This window comes from Solanum tuberosum, unplaced genomic scaffold (assembly GCF_000226075.1).
Source record: "Solanum tuberosum cultivar DM 1-3 516 R44 unplaced genomic scaffold, SolTub_3.0 scf00122, whole genome shotgun sequence".
Taxonomy (NCBI): Eukaryota; Viridiplantae; Streptophyta; class Magnoliopsida; order Solanales; family Solanaceae; genus Solanum; species Solanum tuberosum.
Genome location: NW_006239050.1, coordinates 498,009 through 515,345, shown reverse-complemented (window position 1 = coordinate 515,345; position 17,337 = coordinate 498,009). Strand labels below are relative to the sequence as shown.

Sequence of the window (17,337 nt, the reverse complement as noted above, 5' to 3'; positions counted from 1 at the left end):
AAGATATGGAACTTGTACCTTTCTTTCTTTGTTTTCTTTCTTCTTTTATTCAATAAATTTACAAGTTTTCTTATTATGAAAAAATGTGGATAAATATTACTTGTGGAGATGAACGTAGAGTTTGATTCCGAATTAGAGGGAAGAGAAATAAAGAACAATGGAGGAGAAGTTATATGTAAAATTTGAGAGAATGGGTAAAAGGGGATTGGGCTATATTCTCTAGAAGGGTCGGGACAGGTCGGGGCATTGGGTTAAAAATAGGGAATAGGATTTTTTTTAAAATTCGGGTAATTTGGGTCAATTTTGGGGATTCCGTCAAATGAGGGGTAATTTTGGTGAAATCAGTAACGGGAGGGGTAAAATTAATTTCATTTTAACGGCGAGGGTAAAGTCAAACTATAAACCAAAGATGAGGGGTATTTTTTACCCTTTTTCCCTAATATATAACCTATATACAGCATACCTAACTCGATTTTTTATCGAATAATTAGCGTGGGAGGTATATAGTACTCTTACGATATCAGTCACTATATTATGTGCCACACATGATGAATAATATCGTTAGGATTGAAATAATCAAGTATCACACAAGATTAACAAAATAAATTTTAATTGATGGTAAATCACATCACTAAGGATCGGGAAAAAAATATTACGGGAAAGACACAAATTAATATGATTCGACCTATTAACCTACGTTAACAAATTATAGCAGGTAGGATGAACAATCTACTATTTCGAAAAGAATATAAAAGAAAGTAGAAAAATATCAAAAGAATAATAGCGCAAAATTTATCCCTTTTATTAAGTGTGAAAAAATTATATATTATATTAATCTCCTTCTGTTTTGGCTAAAGTTTTAATTTTTAATATAAATTTATCTGTCAATGTAATTTATTAAGATAGATTTACTCTTTAGATTATCATCGGTTATCTTGATCTAAGAAGCATGCAGAGGATGGTTAATTATAATTTATATGTATGATTTATTATATTTTATGTTGGACACGTCAGAGCTCATCCAACGAATTTTTTAAAAGTATATATTAATGTTCAACTCTTCCAATAACGTGAAAGAATGGCAAGGAAAAATAAAGGCATAATATATAAACATGACCCTTAATTTGTCGTCAGTTGGCAACTATGATCTTTAACTTTGGGTGTGCACAAGTACGCACTTAAATTTGTATAAAATTTAATAAATGGATACAATCGTCCTACATGGCACCCAACATAACAATTTTGTAACCTATATAGCATCTTATGTGCCTTATGCCATATAAGACACGTGTGTCTACTTATTCAATTTTATACAAGTTTAAGTACCTACTTGTGCACACTCAAAGTTGGAGGGCATAGTTATCCGTCGAAGTCAAATTAATGATCGTATTTATGTATTATGTCAAAAATAAAAGAACTAAAAGAACCATGGTTAGTAATGGATATCATATTTGATTTCTATATAGTCAAAAGGGAAAAAATGTGTTTTATTTTAAAAAGTTAATTATACATTTTCATCATTTTACGATATAGCTAAAATAAAACCTCTACTACTTTCAATATTATTATTTTTACTATTTAAATATTATTTGTAAAGTAAGTCTTAGTTTCTTTCTTTCCTTTTTGTGGGGGTGGGATGGGGTTATGGGTGTTCATTATTTGTTTTTGGCCTCATTAATTCGGATTCATGTAGAAGAGTTTCATTGTTAGAAAATAATTCACTCTTTGTTAAAAATAATTTCATTTTTCAGAATTTGAACGCTAACATTTGGTCAAGTCTTTATTTAATTATAAATTTTCAATAGTTTTTTGAAAATCAGATTTGTGTGAAGTTTAGATTGAAGTTAAAATATTTGACCAAAGTTTTTCAAAATATATTTCACCTTTTAAAATTAAAAAAAAAAAACTGAAACATGTTTATATTCCTAAGTTTTAAAAATTATAGTACTCAATCCATCAATCATACCAAACAAACATACTTCTTCTGTTCACCTCACAAAAATAGATTTTCACTTTTACTTATCAATTTTAACATATAAAGAAAAGAAAAATAATGTTTAACCATTAGAATTAGTTATTTATTCCCAAATCATTTTTTAAGGTTTAATATTAAACATCAATTAATAAGGGCAATGTGGCAAAATTATCATGTCAATTAATTGGTGTGCCAAGTGCAAACATGACAAGTAAAAATGAACGAATGAAGTACTTACTAATTCCAAATTGTGTAGAACCTTCATTGATGATATCATTATTATTATTATCACAAGTCATAATCTTATATAATAGATAAGTTTGACATAAAATTATCATTTTTATAATGAAATAGATAATACATTATCTTAAAATCATAACACAATATTTTAATAAAAATTGTTAATAACACAATTACTAGCTACTACAGTTTGTCAGATTATAATTAGCTAGGAAGATTCATAGTGTAGTGTGAAATTGTAAAAAAAAAAAAAAAGTCATATCAATTTGATGAAAAAATACATATTAAAATACTAGTCAAAGTTCGTATCGTTTTACTCTCAAAGAGAAAATTATGACAATTAAAAAAAAGAGAGATTATTCTTTAATTCTTCCTTCATTCTACTTTGGAAATTGCATGCTCCTTAAGAAATAATGATTGATATATGTATTTATCATAATATATGTATTAATTAATGTTTAATACGAGTAATAAGTTTTAAAATTTAATGATTTGAGAAATAAGTAATCAATACATTAAATAAAACATGATTTTTTTTGCCTTTACTGTTAAAAATTGCAGTAATAAAAATATATTTTTCAAATAAATAGAGAAATAGAAATAAACAGACAGAATATAATCTTCCTATGAAATATAAAAAATTTGAAATAAGTTTCATTACTTAAAAAGAAATCAACGATTTTATCTTAGCCCAAAATTAGGCTCGAAAGAGATTTTGATATTTGAAATTGATTTTCAAAATCTCTCGATGCCTAGATAAATTTTAAAGAAAAGTATTGAAAACATTTTAAAACTAGACATAAATTATTAGTTTCATCTTTAAATTATTAACAGTCTTAAAAATACTCATTTACTTGACTAATTGAACTTAAATATACATCCCTTTTTGTAGTAGGAGTGAAATACACTCCTAAAGTCTTGTCAAGTTTAGAGATGTTTTCAACATTTTTCTTGACTTTTTATTAAGAACCGTATGATATTCAAGAGTTTGAGACCACTTGCTATGTCATGTGTCAAATGGAAGACCGGGATGTATCTAAGTTTAATTAGTCAAGTAGAGGCCTATTTTTAAGGTTCTTTATAATTTGAGAATGAAACTAATAATTTATGTCAAGTTTAAAAATGTTTTCAACCACTTGCTAAGTTGATTCTTTTCTTGTAAAATAATAATCCAAAAGGGACTTTTAAAATGTATGATGAGGTAAGTAAATAAGAGGAAAGACATAATTGACCCCTAAAATTGTCTCGAATTTTCAAACACACACCTTATCTATGCGGGTGTTCTATTACCCTCCTAAACAATTTTGAAGTAATATTATTACATCATTTTTCGATCAATCTTAAATTTTAAAAAGCAAATGTTATCACATATCAATTATTATGTGACATGTGTTAATTTAATTTAAAAAATACTTATTTTTCATTTTAAGTTTTTCTTTATCTTTTTTTCCTCTCTCTTACTTTTTATCTTATTTTATTTTTATTACTTTTATTTTGATTACATCTTAAATTTCACTCCATCTTCCATCTCACCCACCCACCCTCACTTTCAAGGACCTCCTCCTTTCATTTTCTTTCTTTCTTTCTTCTTCTTACCTCACTCTCATCCTTTTCCGCTCATGTTAAGTTGTGTCCCTCCCCATTTTTAAATTTTTTTTCTTCTTCAATCAAATTTCATCCTTTCAATGACTTTATTTTTTTTTAAAAATCATATTATTTTCTAAACTTTGTTGAGTTACTGATACTTCTAAGAAAACTCAAAATTTTGAAGGTATCATCGATTAAATAAATAAATGCAAAGTAAGGAAGAAAATCTCAAATGCTACTAGATTTTGAAATAAACAAAGGAAGGGAAATTATATGAGTCAAATTTTCTTATTCAAACTAATTCAATTAGTAATTAAAATATTTAAAATAGCCATGTGATTGATTTGGATTGACTTTTAATTTTTGACTTCTTTGAACATTTTAACTTAAAATTAAGTGCTTACAGATACTTTTACTTTTTTAACTTAGGCAAATAATTTAAAAGTACTTAAATTTGTTTGCAGTCTGGGGGGGACTTGATGGCAGTCTTGCCAAAAATAAATAAATAGATGGAACTTGTACCTTTCTTTCTTTGTTTTCTTTCTTCTTTTATTCAATAAATTTACAAGTTTTCTTATTTTATTTTATTTATACATCAATGGGTACATGTTCCCAATTTTTATAACATCGAAAAGAGCTACTCCCTCCGTCCCATTTTATGTGACAATATTTGATTGGGCACGGAGTTTAAGAAATAAATGAAGACTTTGAAATGTTTACCAAAATTGTCCTTTAAAAAGTAGACTCACTTTTCTCTCTCCTCATAAATGTATTGGAGTATTATTTTAAGATTAAGTGGGACCAATAAGGATAAAAGAGAAATTATACCTTTAAATACTTAGCATATAAGAAAATGTGACATTCTTTTTGGGACTGACAAAAAGGAAATGGTGCCACATAAAATGGGACGGAGGGAGTAATATCTAAAATTTAACATTGTTAAGAGTAAATTTGAATTCATCTAGATTGAAAAAAAATTCAACTCATTTAAAAAAGATAGAACGGCTATAATGTATAAATATTACATACATACATATATATATATATATATTTCTAATATATAATTATACAGGATATACTTGCGATCATTTTTAATGAAGTATATTTTAAAAAAATCAGAATTATTTTTCTCATTAATGCGATTTTTAACTAAATCAAAAATTGAGAAGTAGCAAAAGAATAATATTCACAATTGAGCCTCTCATTAATTACTACTCCCTCTGTTTCAAAAAGAAGGATCTCCTTTCATTTTTAGTCTGTTTCAAAAAGAATAGTTTCTTTCTTTTTTTTTGGTAACATTTTAATTTCAGTTTTTCACGTGGCATGTTTAAGGCTACAAGATTAAAGGGCAATGTAGTATATTTGATATAACTTTGATTTAAGACCACAAGATTCAAAAGTCTTCTTTATTTTTTAAAACGTTGTGTCAAGTCAAACTAGATCACTCTTTCTGAAACGGAGGGAGTAATAACTTTCATAACAGATGTGTAATGACCTATAATATTTTACTGTCCACTTTTATAGTAATATTTTTTTTAAAATAAATTTTCACTGCAAACATGTCAAGATCTTCGTAATTTACCCTTAATATTAATGACTCCCTCACTTCAATTTATATTGACATTTTCGGATTTCAAGATTCAAATAAATTTATCTTTAATCGTAAATTTTTCAAATATTTTTTAATTATTGTGATTTATAATACTTTTTTCTTAGTTTACAAATATATAAATTTCATTGCAAAAAAATTGAAAATTACATACGCAAATTTCCAATCAAACTTAAATTGTTTGACTCAAATGTCTCATAAATTGAGACAGAGGGATCTCTCCGTTCACTTTATTTGTCACAATTTGACAAGTGAACGGAGGGAGTATTATTTTCTTAATAATAATAGGTATATTAAATATAAATATGACAAGTAAAAAGGGGATTATTTATTTTGGACCACATAAATTAAAAGTAGGGTAGTTTTCCACAGCCCCATAACATACATGCTTGGGGGTAAATTTGAAGATGCAAAATTCCAAAGACAAACTGAAACAAGTAAATGAAAATTACTGCCTCCACATTTTATTAGTTAAGCCCAAAACTGCACGCTAAAACCAACTCATAGAAAAATGCCAAATCCAAAAAGTTGCAGAAGCTATAAATTATTTAAACGATCAATCACGTCATAGGACTAACAATTTAACAACCATACGCAATTTGTCACATTCATATTCTTGTGTTTGTCCACACACTACTAGTAAAAACAAGCACAGATTTGTTTGAACCTCATCCAGGCTGAGTTAACTCATCTCTACATTCTGCTCACCTTCTTGCTGCTATTGCTTTTCCCCATACTTTTAGCAATGTCTCTAAGCACGAACTTCTGAATTTTCCCTGTTGATGTCTTTGGAAGCTCTTGTTTAATTATGACAGTCTTTGGTACCATATAATGTGGCAATTTGGCTCTACAAAACTCAATAATGTCTTTTTCACTCGCCTTGTGTTTTCCATTCAGACTAACAAATGCACACGGTGTTTCGCCCCAGAATTCATCTGGCCGTGCCACTACTGCTGCTTCGTTAATCGCTGGATGGGTATACAACACTGATTCCACTTCTACACTGCTCAAATTCTCTCCACCACTTATGATCACGTCCTTTGATCTGTCTTTAATTTCTAAGTATCCATCAGGATGCATAACTGCCACATCCCCTGTGTAAAACCAACCATCATCTTTCATGCATTTCGACGTTCCTTCCGGGTCTTTAAAGTAACCCAACATGACACAGGCACCCTTTAGAACAATTTCTCCTAATGTTGATCCGTCCCGTTTAACACTGACTCCTGATTCTGGATCCACCACGTCCACTTCCGCCATCCCTAATGTCCTAACCCCTTGTCTTGATTTCAGCCTTGCTCTTTCATTTGCTGGAAATTTATTCCAGTGATTTTTCCATGTACAAGAAATAACTAATCCACCAGTTTCTGTAAGTCCATAACCATGATGGACTACAAATCCAAGGGACTCTGTTCGAAACAGGACAGCAGCAGGGGGTGGGGATCCTGCTGTCATTATATAAACAGGGTGTTTTAATGGCTTACTGTCAGGGGAATTCGACAACATGTTGAGTACCACTGGAGCAGCGCAGATATGAGTAACACCATGTTTGTTGATCGAGTCATAAATGATTCCGGCATCGAATTTTCTCAAACAGATATTCGTTCCACCAACAGCAGCCATTCCCCATGGATAACTCCATCCGTTTGCATGAAACATAGGTAGCGTCCATAAATAAACCGGCTGTTTCGGAACGGACCATTCAATCAACGAATCCAACGAAACAACGAAAATACCCCTATGGCTATGAACCACACCTTTCGGAGCAGATGTAGTTCCAGAAGTGTAATTCATAGCAATCGGATCAAATTCACTTTTCGGGCGAATCCAATTGAAACCCGAATCCCCTCTTTCAACCAATTCCTCATAAGTAGCGATAAATTCATCAGTTTTTGGAATTGGGAATTCGTCGTCCTCGATAAGAACGAGAACCGGACGGTGGAATTCAGGCGGAAATAAGGACAGAGCTTCGAGAATTAGGGATTTGGATTGACAATCAACGAAGAGGAGTTTAGATTCGCTGTGACGGAGGAGTACAGAGATAGTACGTGCATCAAGACGGAGATTAATGGTGTTGAGTACAGCACCAGCCATGGGAACAGCAAAATGAAGCTCATACATGGCAGGGATATTAGGGGCAACAACGGAGACAACATGATTTCTTTGAATACCAAAAGATGCAATGGATGAAGCAACTTTTAGGCAACGAGAATGGGTTTGGGACCAATTGTGAGTTGTGTTGTTGTAGACGATGGAAGGGCAATCGGCATAGATAGTAGCAGCTCTTTCCAAGAAGGTAATAGGAGTAAGAGGACTTGAATTTGGTGGCGTTGGCTTTAGCTCATCCATATTTTTCTGCTCTGTTTAAGGTCTCTGTTAATGCTATTATATAGATCCAATAAACCAAAAAAAAGTACTCCTACTAATTTTTAATTTTTTATTGGATAGGATTTTCATTCTATATATTTATGTGATTATCTTTAAATGATAAGATTTAAAGATATTTTAGACACAAATTAAGGAATAATATTTAACAAGTTTCTATAATTAATCCCTAAAATCGTGCGTTGCTTCCTCTTTCGGCCGTCTCTAGACTCTATCTATATGAAGATTTGACTAAATAAGATTGTGTTTAATGTATGGATTAGATTAAATTTATGACCATAAATTGTGTGACATCAAATAATCAAATATTTTTGTAAATTACAGTTGTAAAGAAAACGTATCCCATTTATTGTCATTAAATAATAATAAAAAAGTACTCCACTTGATTATTTCAATTCTCACAATTTAGAAGCATGTTCCTCACGTTTTCTTATTATTACTCCCTCCGTTCCATATTAGTTGATCATTTTTCATTTTACATGGTACTTAATAGTAAATAATAAATAGAAAGATGATTTTACTAACTCATTCCTTTGTTGAGATTAATTAGGCCCTAACTAATTATATGTAATTGACGTATGTAGATTAGTTAAAGTGATGGTTGTAGAAAGTTTGTTACAATTAGTTAGATGATTAGCTGTCACATGGTGTAGATATTTTCCATCTTTTCATACACGTGTATAATAAAGGAAGAAGGAGGAATGGAAGTTCAGTTTTTCTTTTCCCAAATTGTGATCTCGTCCATCTTCTTCATGCTTCTGTATCATCCTCAATTGTTAGCATAAGCTCCATTAATGGAGTTCTCAACTGCTCAATTACAACTTTGACATGGTATCAGAGCAATAGGTGCTCTTCTCTTCTTCAAATTCCGCTGCATTTGTTCTTCCTCTGTTTAATTCACATTCCAATTCTCATCTGGAATCCTCGTTGCAATCTGCTCTCGATTGCAATTCTCATTTCAGTTTTGACTTTGATTGCAATTTTCCTGTCAAGTTTCCTTCAAAATCATGGCTCCAACCAATGAAACAAATCAAAATCCCACGAATCCGAATCCCACACCACCAACCATCGATTTCAGTGATCCTTTGTACATGCATCCATCGGAGAATGCCGGATCTTCAATTACTCCAGTTCCTTTTGATGGAACAGGATACATATCCTGGAGGCATGGTGTCCTTCGAGCCCTTTCTGTGAAAAATAAGATCGGCTTCATCAATGGAAAAGCTCAGAAACCAGATTCAAGTTCACCTACATTTGCACAATGGGAACGTTGCGATGACATGGTCACGTTGTGGATTCTCAATTCACTGTCAAAGGATTTAGCTGACAGCTTGCAATACGTCAACAACGCGAAGGAATTATGGGACGAGTTAGCCAATCGTTACGATCAAACCAATGGTGCGAAACTGTTTCAACTCCACCAGAAGATCAATGACCTCGCACAGGGAAATCTGGATATCACAGGGTATTACACCAGACTTCGTCGACTTTGGGAGGAGCTCTCTACTTTGGACGCCAACACTCAGTGTACATGTCTGTGCAATTGTTGAGGTAAAATAAAAATGCATAAGGCAGAACAGGATCGCAGACTGATTCAATTCTTAATGGGACTAAACGAGGTGTACACTGTGATGCGAGGTAGTATCCTAATGATGAACCCGTTACCGACCATGCCACAAGCTTTTTCCATTCTAGTTCAAGAGGAGAAACAACGAGAGGTCAAGCCCTCTACTCGCATGTCTTTGGCCTCTACTTCTCTCAACGCTTCCACATCTCTTGGTGCTGTTTCTGGGAGTAATAGTTTCAAAACAAACTATTCCCAAAATAAGAACACAAATGGAAACAATGCTTATAGAGGTCCTACAAACCAATTTCAGAACTCTAACAGGAACAACATCCATCCTTTTCCAGATATCAACAGAGCTAACTTGTTCTGCGACTATTGTAAGAAGACTGGACACACAGAAGCTAAGTGCTACAAACTACATGAATTTCCCCCAAATTTCAAGTTTACTAAGAGTAGGCACTCCGGATCAGCAGCTAATGTTCACTCTACCTGTGACGACCCTAGCCAGGGAGCTCAAGGTTTGACTCAAGTTCAATATGATCATTTGGTAAAATTGCTCGAAAATACTCAGATACATGGACCAGGTGGGAGCACAAAGGAGTCTGCGGACAACATCATGAGTAGAGCTGTGAACTTTGCAGGTATCATGGCTTGTCACTCGTCTATTTCTGAAATTGGTGATCTCTCATGTAATTGTTCCAAGCTTAATGTTGAATCCTGGATTATAGACTTTGGAGCCTCACACCATATGACTTTTAATAAAACATTACTCACCAATATCAGGCCTTTACTTTACCCCTTCCTAATCACATTACCTAATGGCTATAGAGTTAGAGTGACAGAAATTGGGGATGCACATTTAAATTCAACACTGATTTTATACAAAGTATTGTTTATACCTACTTTCAAGTTCAATCTTGTCTCAGTACATTGCTTAGCTTCTCATCTAAAAAACACAGTCAGTTTCAATGATATTTCATGTTTTCTGCAGGGCCCTTCACTAAAGAGCCCTCTAGAGATTGGTAGAGTAAGGAATGGTCTTTACTTCCTGTGCTCAAAATGCCACAATGCTGCTATTTCAACTTGTTCTTTTGGTTCTTGTGTTTCATCTGATTGTCCTCCTTTGCATAATGCCAATAAACAAGCATTACATTTTCCTACCCATTCAAGTAATAAAAATGCTTGTTGTAATACAAAATCGACTGTCATTTCTGGCAATACTTCTGCATCATCAAAATGTTTTTCTCTTTGTACATCTCATGAAGACAGTGTAGATTACTTGTGGCACACCAAGCTAGGACATGTTCCTTTTGTCAAAATGAAAGGTATCCATACCATACCTATTAAATTTTCGCCAAAACAACCTTTTTTGTGCACCATTTGTCCCATGGCTAGACATGCAAGGTTACCTTTTCCATCTAATACTACCACCCTTTCCACCAAGATTTTTTATCTCCTCCATATAGATTTATGGGGGCCATACAATATACCAACTCATGATAATTACAAATATTTCATCACAATAGTTGATGATTATAGCAGGTCAACTTGGACTCAACTGATCAGTTGCAAAACCAATACTCTACAATCCATAAAGAATTTTACATCTCTAGTAGAAAATCAGTTCAACACAACCATTAAGGCCATTAGAACTGACAATGGTCTTGAGTTTGTCAATAAAGAAACGACTGTGTTCTTGCAAGAAAAAGGCATCATACACCAAAGAACTTGTCCATATACACCACAACAAAATGACGTGGTGGAAAGAAAACACAAATACCTACTTGAAGTTGCAAGAAGTTTGTTGTATCAATCAAAAATTCCCATGAGATATTGGGGGGAATGCATATTAACTGCAACCTATATTGTCAATAGACTCCCTTCTACAGTCATCCAAAACAAAACTCCTTTTGAAGTCTTATACCAAAAACAACCCACATACTCACATCTAAGATCTTTTGGTTGTCTTTGCTTCCCTAGCACCCTTAAAACTCACAGAGACAAGTTTGAACCACAATCCACTCCACACGTTTTCATTGGATACCCTTTCAACACAAAAGGTTACAAAGTACTAGATTTGACCACCAAGAAAATACACATTTCAAGAGATGTATTATTTCATGAGAATGTTTTTCCTTTTGTTCTTCCTTTTCCTGATTCTACTTTTAGTTCTGTACTGAGACATCTTAATTATAATACTGATTTGTTTCATCCCACAAACAATATTTTGAATAAAATCTCATGATTTAAATTAAGACAACCCCACTACTGTCACAAATAACACTATTGAGACCAACCTGCCACATACCACACCTATAAATATCACTGGAAACTTATTTGATGAGACCACTCCTATATCAAACTCTCCAAAAATAATTGCTGCATCATCTCATCCAGAGATACCTTGTTCACCTCAGATTACCATTACTACCCCTTCCAGCTCACATCCTCTACCTGCACTTAGGAGAACAAGTAGAATCCATACTGTACCAAACTATCTCAATGAGTATAACTACATACTCCCTAAATTACAGCATCAACCCTCACCATACCATCCTCCTAATATCACCACTCAACAACATATTTCGCTCACTAGTTTTGATTCAGAGAGTCAGCAATTAGTTAGGAACATCACTCATGATAGTGAGCCAAACTCATATGAAGAGGCAATCATGAGCCCTGCTTGGCAATCAACAATGACACTTGAATTTGAAGCTTTACATGCTAACAATACTTGGAATCTAGTTCAATTACCTGCAGGAAAAAGGGCAATTGGGTGCAAGTGGGTTTACAAAATCAAACATAAGGTTGATGGGACAATAGAGAGATTCAAGGCTAGACTTGTGGTAAAGGGATGCACTCAACAAGCTGGCATCGATTATACTGAAACATTTTCCCCAGTAGTTAAGATGACTACGGTGAGGACCTTGATCAGTTTGGCAGTAAAGAAGGGCTGGGATTTATATCAACTAGATATGAACAACGTATTTTTACATGGTGATCTAAATGAAGAAGTTTATATGGAACTCCCACAAGGACTCCAAGATGGTGAAAAGGGACTTGTTTGCAAGCTAAATAAGTCCTTATATGGCTTGAAACAAGCTAGCAGGCAATGGTATGAGAAACTGGCAGAAGAATTGTACTCAAGAGGATACTCACACTCCACCAGTGACTATTCTTTGTTTTACAAAAGGGACAAATCATCCGCAGTCTTCGTAGCAGTGTATGTTGATGATATAATTTTGACAGGAACTAATATGGCTGAAATTTCATCCCTGAAGTCGTTCCTACATGATCAGTTCAAAATCAAGGATTTAAGGAGGCTCCATTATTTTTTAGGTTTAGAGATTCTTTACAAACAAGATGGTGTACTTATTACACAAAGAAAGTTTACTACAGATTTGATCAAGGAGTTTGATTGTCATCATCATAGTCCAACTTCCTCTCCCCTTGATGTTGTTGTCAAACTAAAGTCACATGAAGGCACTGTGCTGCAAGACCCAACATATTATAGGAAATTGGTAGGAAAATTAATTTTTCTTACAAATACTAGACTAGACATTGCATTTAGTGTGCAACATCTTAGTCAGTTCCTACAAACACCAAGAGAGCCTCACCTAAAAGTTACCCTTCATGTGTTGAGGTACTTGAGGAATGATCCTACACTAGGGATTTATCTATCTAAAGAGCCGAACTATACTATCACTGCCTATTGCGACTCGGATTGGGCTGCATGCCCTGACTCCAAAAAGTCAGTAAGTGGCATAGAGGTTGATTGTCACTTCGTTTGAGATAAGCTTCAAGAGGGACTTGTGACTCTTCACCACATTCCAACTGTAGAGCAATTAGCTGACATATTAACCAAGAGTCTTACTGGCCCCAAGCACTCAGCCATTTTGCACAAGTTGTCTTCTACTAAGCTTATTTCCCCTCTTTTATTATTTTTCTGCATTTTCGGTTTGAGGGTCAATTATAGTTTCAGGATGAATCCAGAGTTGTATCCTTCTCTTCTTTCACCACCCTTTCTCATACCTGTTCTGTCTGGACTCAGTAGCTTATCATAATTTACCAGCATCTAAGTCTTGTTCCATGGAGGTGATTGCAAAGTATAAATTAATGAGGTTTATAAATACCTCAAAAAATGGGGGGGGGGGGGGGTTGTTGAGATTAATTAGGCCCTAACTAATTATATGTAATTGACGTATGTAGATTAGTTAAAGTGACGGTTGTAGAAAGTTTGTTACAATTAGTTAGATGATTAGCTGTCACATGATGTAGATATTTTCCATCTTTTCATACACGTGTATAAATAAAGGAAGAAGGAGGAATGGAAGTTCAGTTTTTCTTTTCCCAAATTGTGATCTCGTCCAGCTTCTTCATGCTTCTGTATCATCCTCAATTGTTAGCATAAGCTCCATTAATGGAGTTTTCAACTGCTCAATTACAACTTTGACACCATTAAAAACAAATGTGAATACTTTCAAAAAAAAATTAATTGCAAGGGTAATATAGAAAAAATAATTAATTAATGATTTTTTGATTTAGTAAGTTGATCAATTAATATAGGACAACTATATTAATATGATGATCAACTAATGTATAACGGATGAGTATTATTTTTTCTTAAGATGATCTCATTGTGATTAACAATATTTCCAAATGAAACTCGTCCTCGAAATTGGGAGTATCAAAAATATTTTTAAAAATAAGTATCTAACGGGTGCATTTCACGTTAAAAGAAAAAAGAGAGAAAAGTAATTTTAAAAATATATTTTGACTATTAAATGTCATAGAAATTCTTTGACCAACTTCATGTCAAATATTTTGATGAAAATATCTTTGATGTATTTGTTCCTATTGATTATACTCTCTTTATTATATGGTGTACAATTAATATATAATAAATTATGATATTAACAATATAAAAATTATTAATACCAGTGTGAAGAAAAGTTTCCAGAAGAAATGAAATCTCTTATTCTTAATTGAAATTTTTTGATACGGGACTTTTTCTCCTCTAAGTGAGTCCTAATAGGTATGCAAATCTGAATTAATTAAATTATGAGATTTGTACACCCATACTTATTCAAATTGTATTATTCAATCTGAATCCAAATCTTTGAATAATATAATTCTAATTTAATTAATAAATTCATTTATAAAAATAATAAGTTTTTTTATTTAAAGATGATTAGGTATACTTATAAAATGAATCCATCTTCAAAAATTGAATTGTATATACACTACTAAAAAAATACTAGTAATCTGCGTTTAAAACTCTATAATCAAAAGTCCAAGACCCACATCTCAATTTTGATATTTCCTCTCCTTTGATATTTTACTAGTTGGGTTAGATATTTTTTAAAAATAAATTATTATTCAATATCCGATATACGCAAGCCTACACGTGGATGTGAAACCACGATGACTAAAATTAAATCGAACCGATTTCCTAGGTTTTGATTCCCCTCTGTTTGTGATGGATATATTTTCTAAAAAATAAGAAGAGTAAATTTACAATATCTTTCCGAGAAACCTCTTTATCCAATTATACCATTTTTTTGGTCAAAAAATTTCATCCACAATATTTAAAAAAAAAAAAAAGATTCCAAAATATTGGTCAAACGCTATGGGAAAGCTACACTATGATCTTTAATTAATATATTCATTCGATTCATTTTAACTTGTCATATTTAGACTTAACATATTCATTAAAAAAATCATTTGTTAATTAATATTTAATATTAAATTTTGAAAAATGATTTAGATAATAAAAAAAAATTTGTACACATGACATTAAGTCTGGAGTTGGTTTTGACTTTTGATTGAACTGCAACATTATTTATGAAAGATATTTGAGATGTTGATTATTGTGTTATCATTAATATTACTTTAGCAAATATCTTTAAGATTTTTGTTTCTTGAAAAGTTGGCTTACCATAAGTGTCATCATGATTTGAATTTTAGATCGTGATAATAATATCATTTGATAATCCTCAATATATATTACAACAAAATCAACTTCTAGCGATAATAAAATCAACATAAAAAATATTTTTAGCGCAGTAATAATTCTTTAAATAGAGATATTGAGAATCATATTGTACATCTTTTATTTCTTATCTCTCTTTGTTATTCTTGCTTTCAATCTTTTAATATATCATATTACCTTTTTAGATTGATTTTACAACACATGTGAGGATTGAGAAAAGGAATAAACCATTAAATAGCAATCAAAGTCTTGTTTTTCTAGAGCCAAAATTATCTATTTTCATTAAAAGTGTATATCATAGTGACATTACTAATAATGTCTAGATTCATCATTCACATATTGTTCACAAATCAAGGTTAGTGACTATGTCCTACCACTACTTGGGCAAAGATAAAAAAACTCATCAATACATACTCCAATTACTACATCAAGTAGCCCTTTTTGCAGAATGGATCTTTTTCTTTTGGTGTCTTGTCAAAACATTAGTCTAGAAAAAGGACTCAACAATTCTGCATATATTATATGCAGATAAGGGCCAAAAATGTTTCTAACCTATTGAAAAAAAATTAAAAATATCTTCCTTCCATTTTTTGGTCTAAAGTTAATTTTTATTTTATTTTTTGTTCAAAGATACCCTTCCTTCTGTATTTTGGACTAAAAATACCCTCAACCCATATTTAAATGAATTGATTTTTCTTACTAATGAATTAATTCTTTTATTTACTCTAAAAGGCAAGTTCATTCCAAAATATTTATAATTTAAGTCTAACAATATTTAAAATAAAAATAAAATATTTACGTTAACAAACTTTTTAGAAAATGTTTTATCCTCCCCTATTTCAGCATCATTATGATAATTATGTTTTTAATTTTTTTTAATGATAATTATATTCATTAACTCAATTCCTGCATAATTAACTAACTAAATTTTGTCCCTTTTTCACTCTCTATTATTAAAAATTTTGACAACATAAAAATTCTATTTTTATTTCAAATATAGTTAGATTTAAATAATTTCAATATTTTGGGATAATCTAATATTAAGAATTTGAATAAATAAAAAAAATATTTTTTTAGAACAAAAAAAAACTAATTAATAAAAGAACTCAATTTAATTAAATTTAGGTTGAAGGTATTTTAGACCAAAAGATGGAAGAAGAATATTTTTAGACTAAATGATAAAAAGAAAATATTTTAAAGCCTTTTTCGATTGATTAAGGATATTCTTGACTCTCTTCTTTTTCATTTATGCAAGTTTTTGTAGAAATTTTTTTTCTCTTCTTTGCAAGAGAAAGATCAAATAAAAATAAAAATTAAACTAGTATGGGACTGTAGGCCCAAGTTGTTTTAATAAAGCTTTATATATTTCCAAAAAAGTACTTTGGTGGAGGACAACGACAAACATGATAATATTCGGTTGAAGTCAGAAAAAAGAACGTACAATTATTAGACATCGAATTGTAAACAAATAAAAAAAATTAGTATTTGGGATCGTATTTGATCATAAATATCACCTAGAAAAAGAATTGAAATTTTGCAAGCAAAAGTCATAGTTTCACTTCAAATAACTAATTATATTATAAAAATATTGATTTTCAAATAATATTTTAGTTGAAGTTGAAATAATAAAATATTTTCTATGGAAAAGTTAGCTTACGTCTCCAATTGATCAACCACCTAGAGATAGAGATTGATCAATTGACTCTAATTTAAAAATTATTCAAGTCTTGATGAGTTGTTAAAATTTAACGTTTTATACAATCTAACAACAATTGTATTACGTATTTCCTTTTAAGGTGTACCGGTGACAAACCTTAAAAAAATCGTTCAATTTGAACCATAAAAAAAATAGTTTGAGTAAATTTTAGGTTTAGCAAACATAAAAATCATATTTGTATACTATAACTATAGTTTGTATAATTGCTCTCCTATGTTTGTTATGGCTATTAATTTGTATATTTCGGTATACATATACATAAAAA

At 31.4% G+C, this 17,337-nt stretch overlaps 2 protein-coding genes and 1 long non-coding RNA gene across 3 annotated transcripts in view; 2 read left to right on the top strand and 1 right to left on the bottom strand.

The window, feature by feature from the left end:
• Window positions 1-5,849: 5,849 nt before the first annotated feature.
• LOC102599391 (probable acyl-activating enzyme 6) lies at window positions 5,850-7,815 on the bottom strand. The gene has a single exon (XM_006350392.2). It carries the CDS (start codon window positions 7,758-7,760, stop codon window positions 6,105-6,107), a length of 1,656 nt encoding a protein of 551 aa, XP_006350454.1. The 5' UTR covers window positions 7,761-7,815; the 3' UTR covers window positions 5,850-6,104.
• A 988-nt stretch (window positions 7,816-8,803) lies between these two features.
• LOC107061221 (uncharacterized) lies at window positions 8,804-9,346 on the top strand. Its single transcript, XM_015310076.1, has one exon. It carries the CDS (start codon window positions 8,804-8,806, stop codon window positions 9,344-9,346), a length of 543 nt encoding a protein of 180 aa, XP_015165562.1.
• A 1,921-nt stretch (window positions 9,347-11,267) lies between these two features.
• Window positions 11,268-17,337, top strand: part of LOC107061229 (uncharacterized) — a 17,610-nt gene continuing 11,540 nt past the window's right edge. The window contains exons 1-3 of the long non-coding RNA XR_001473864.1: window positions 11,268-11,278; window positions 12,774-12,775; window positions 16,481-16,487. This is a non-coding gene — a long non-coding RNA (uncharacterized lncRNA). The remainder of the gene's footprint in view (window positions 11,279-12,773; window positions 12,776-16,480; window positions 16,488-17,337) is intronic.

Bases quoted from the DNA above. Each gene is read 5' to 3' on its own strand.
- LOC102599391 (XM_006350392.2), bottom strand. From the start codon at position 7,760: ATGGATGAGCTAAAGCCAACGCCACCAAATTCAAGTCCTCTTACTCCT.
- LOC107061221 (XM_015310076.1), top strand. From the start codon at position 8,804: ATGGCTCCAACCAATGAAACAAATCAAAATCCCACGAATCCGAATCCC.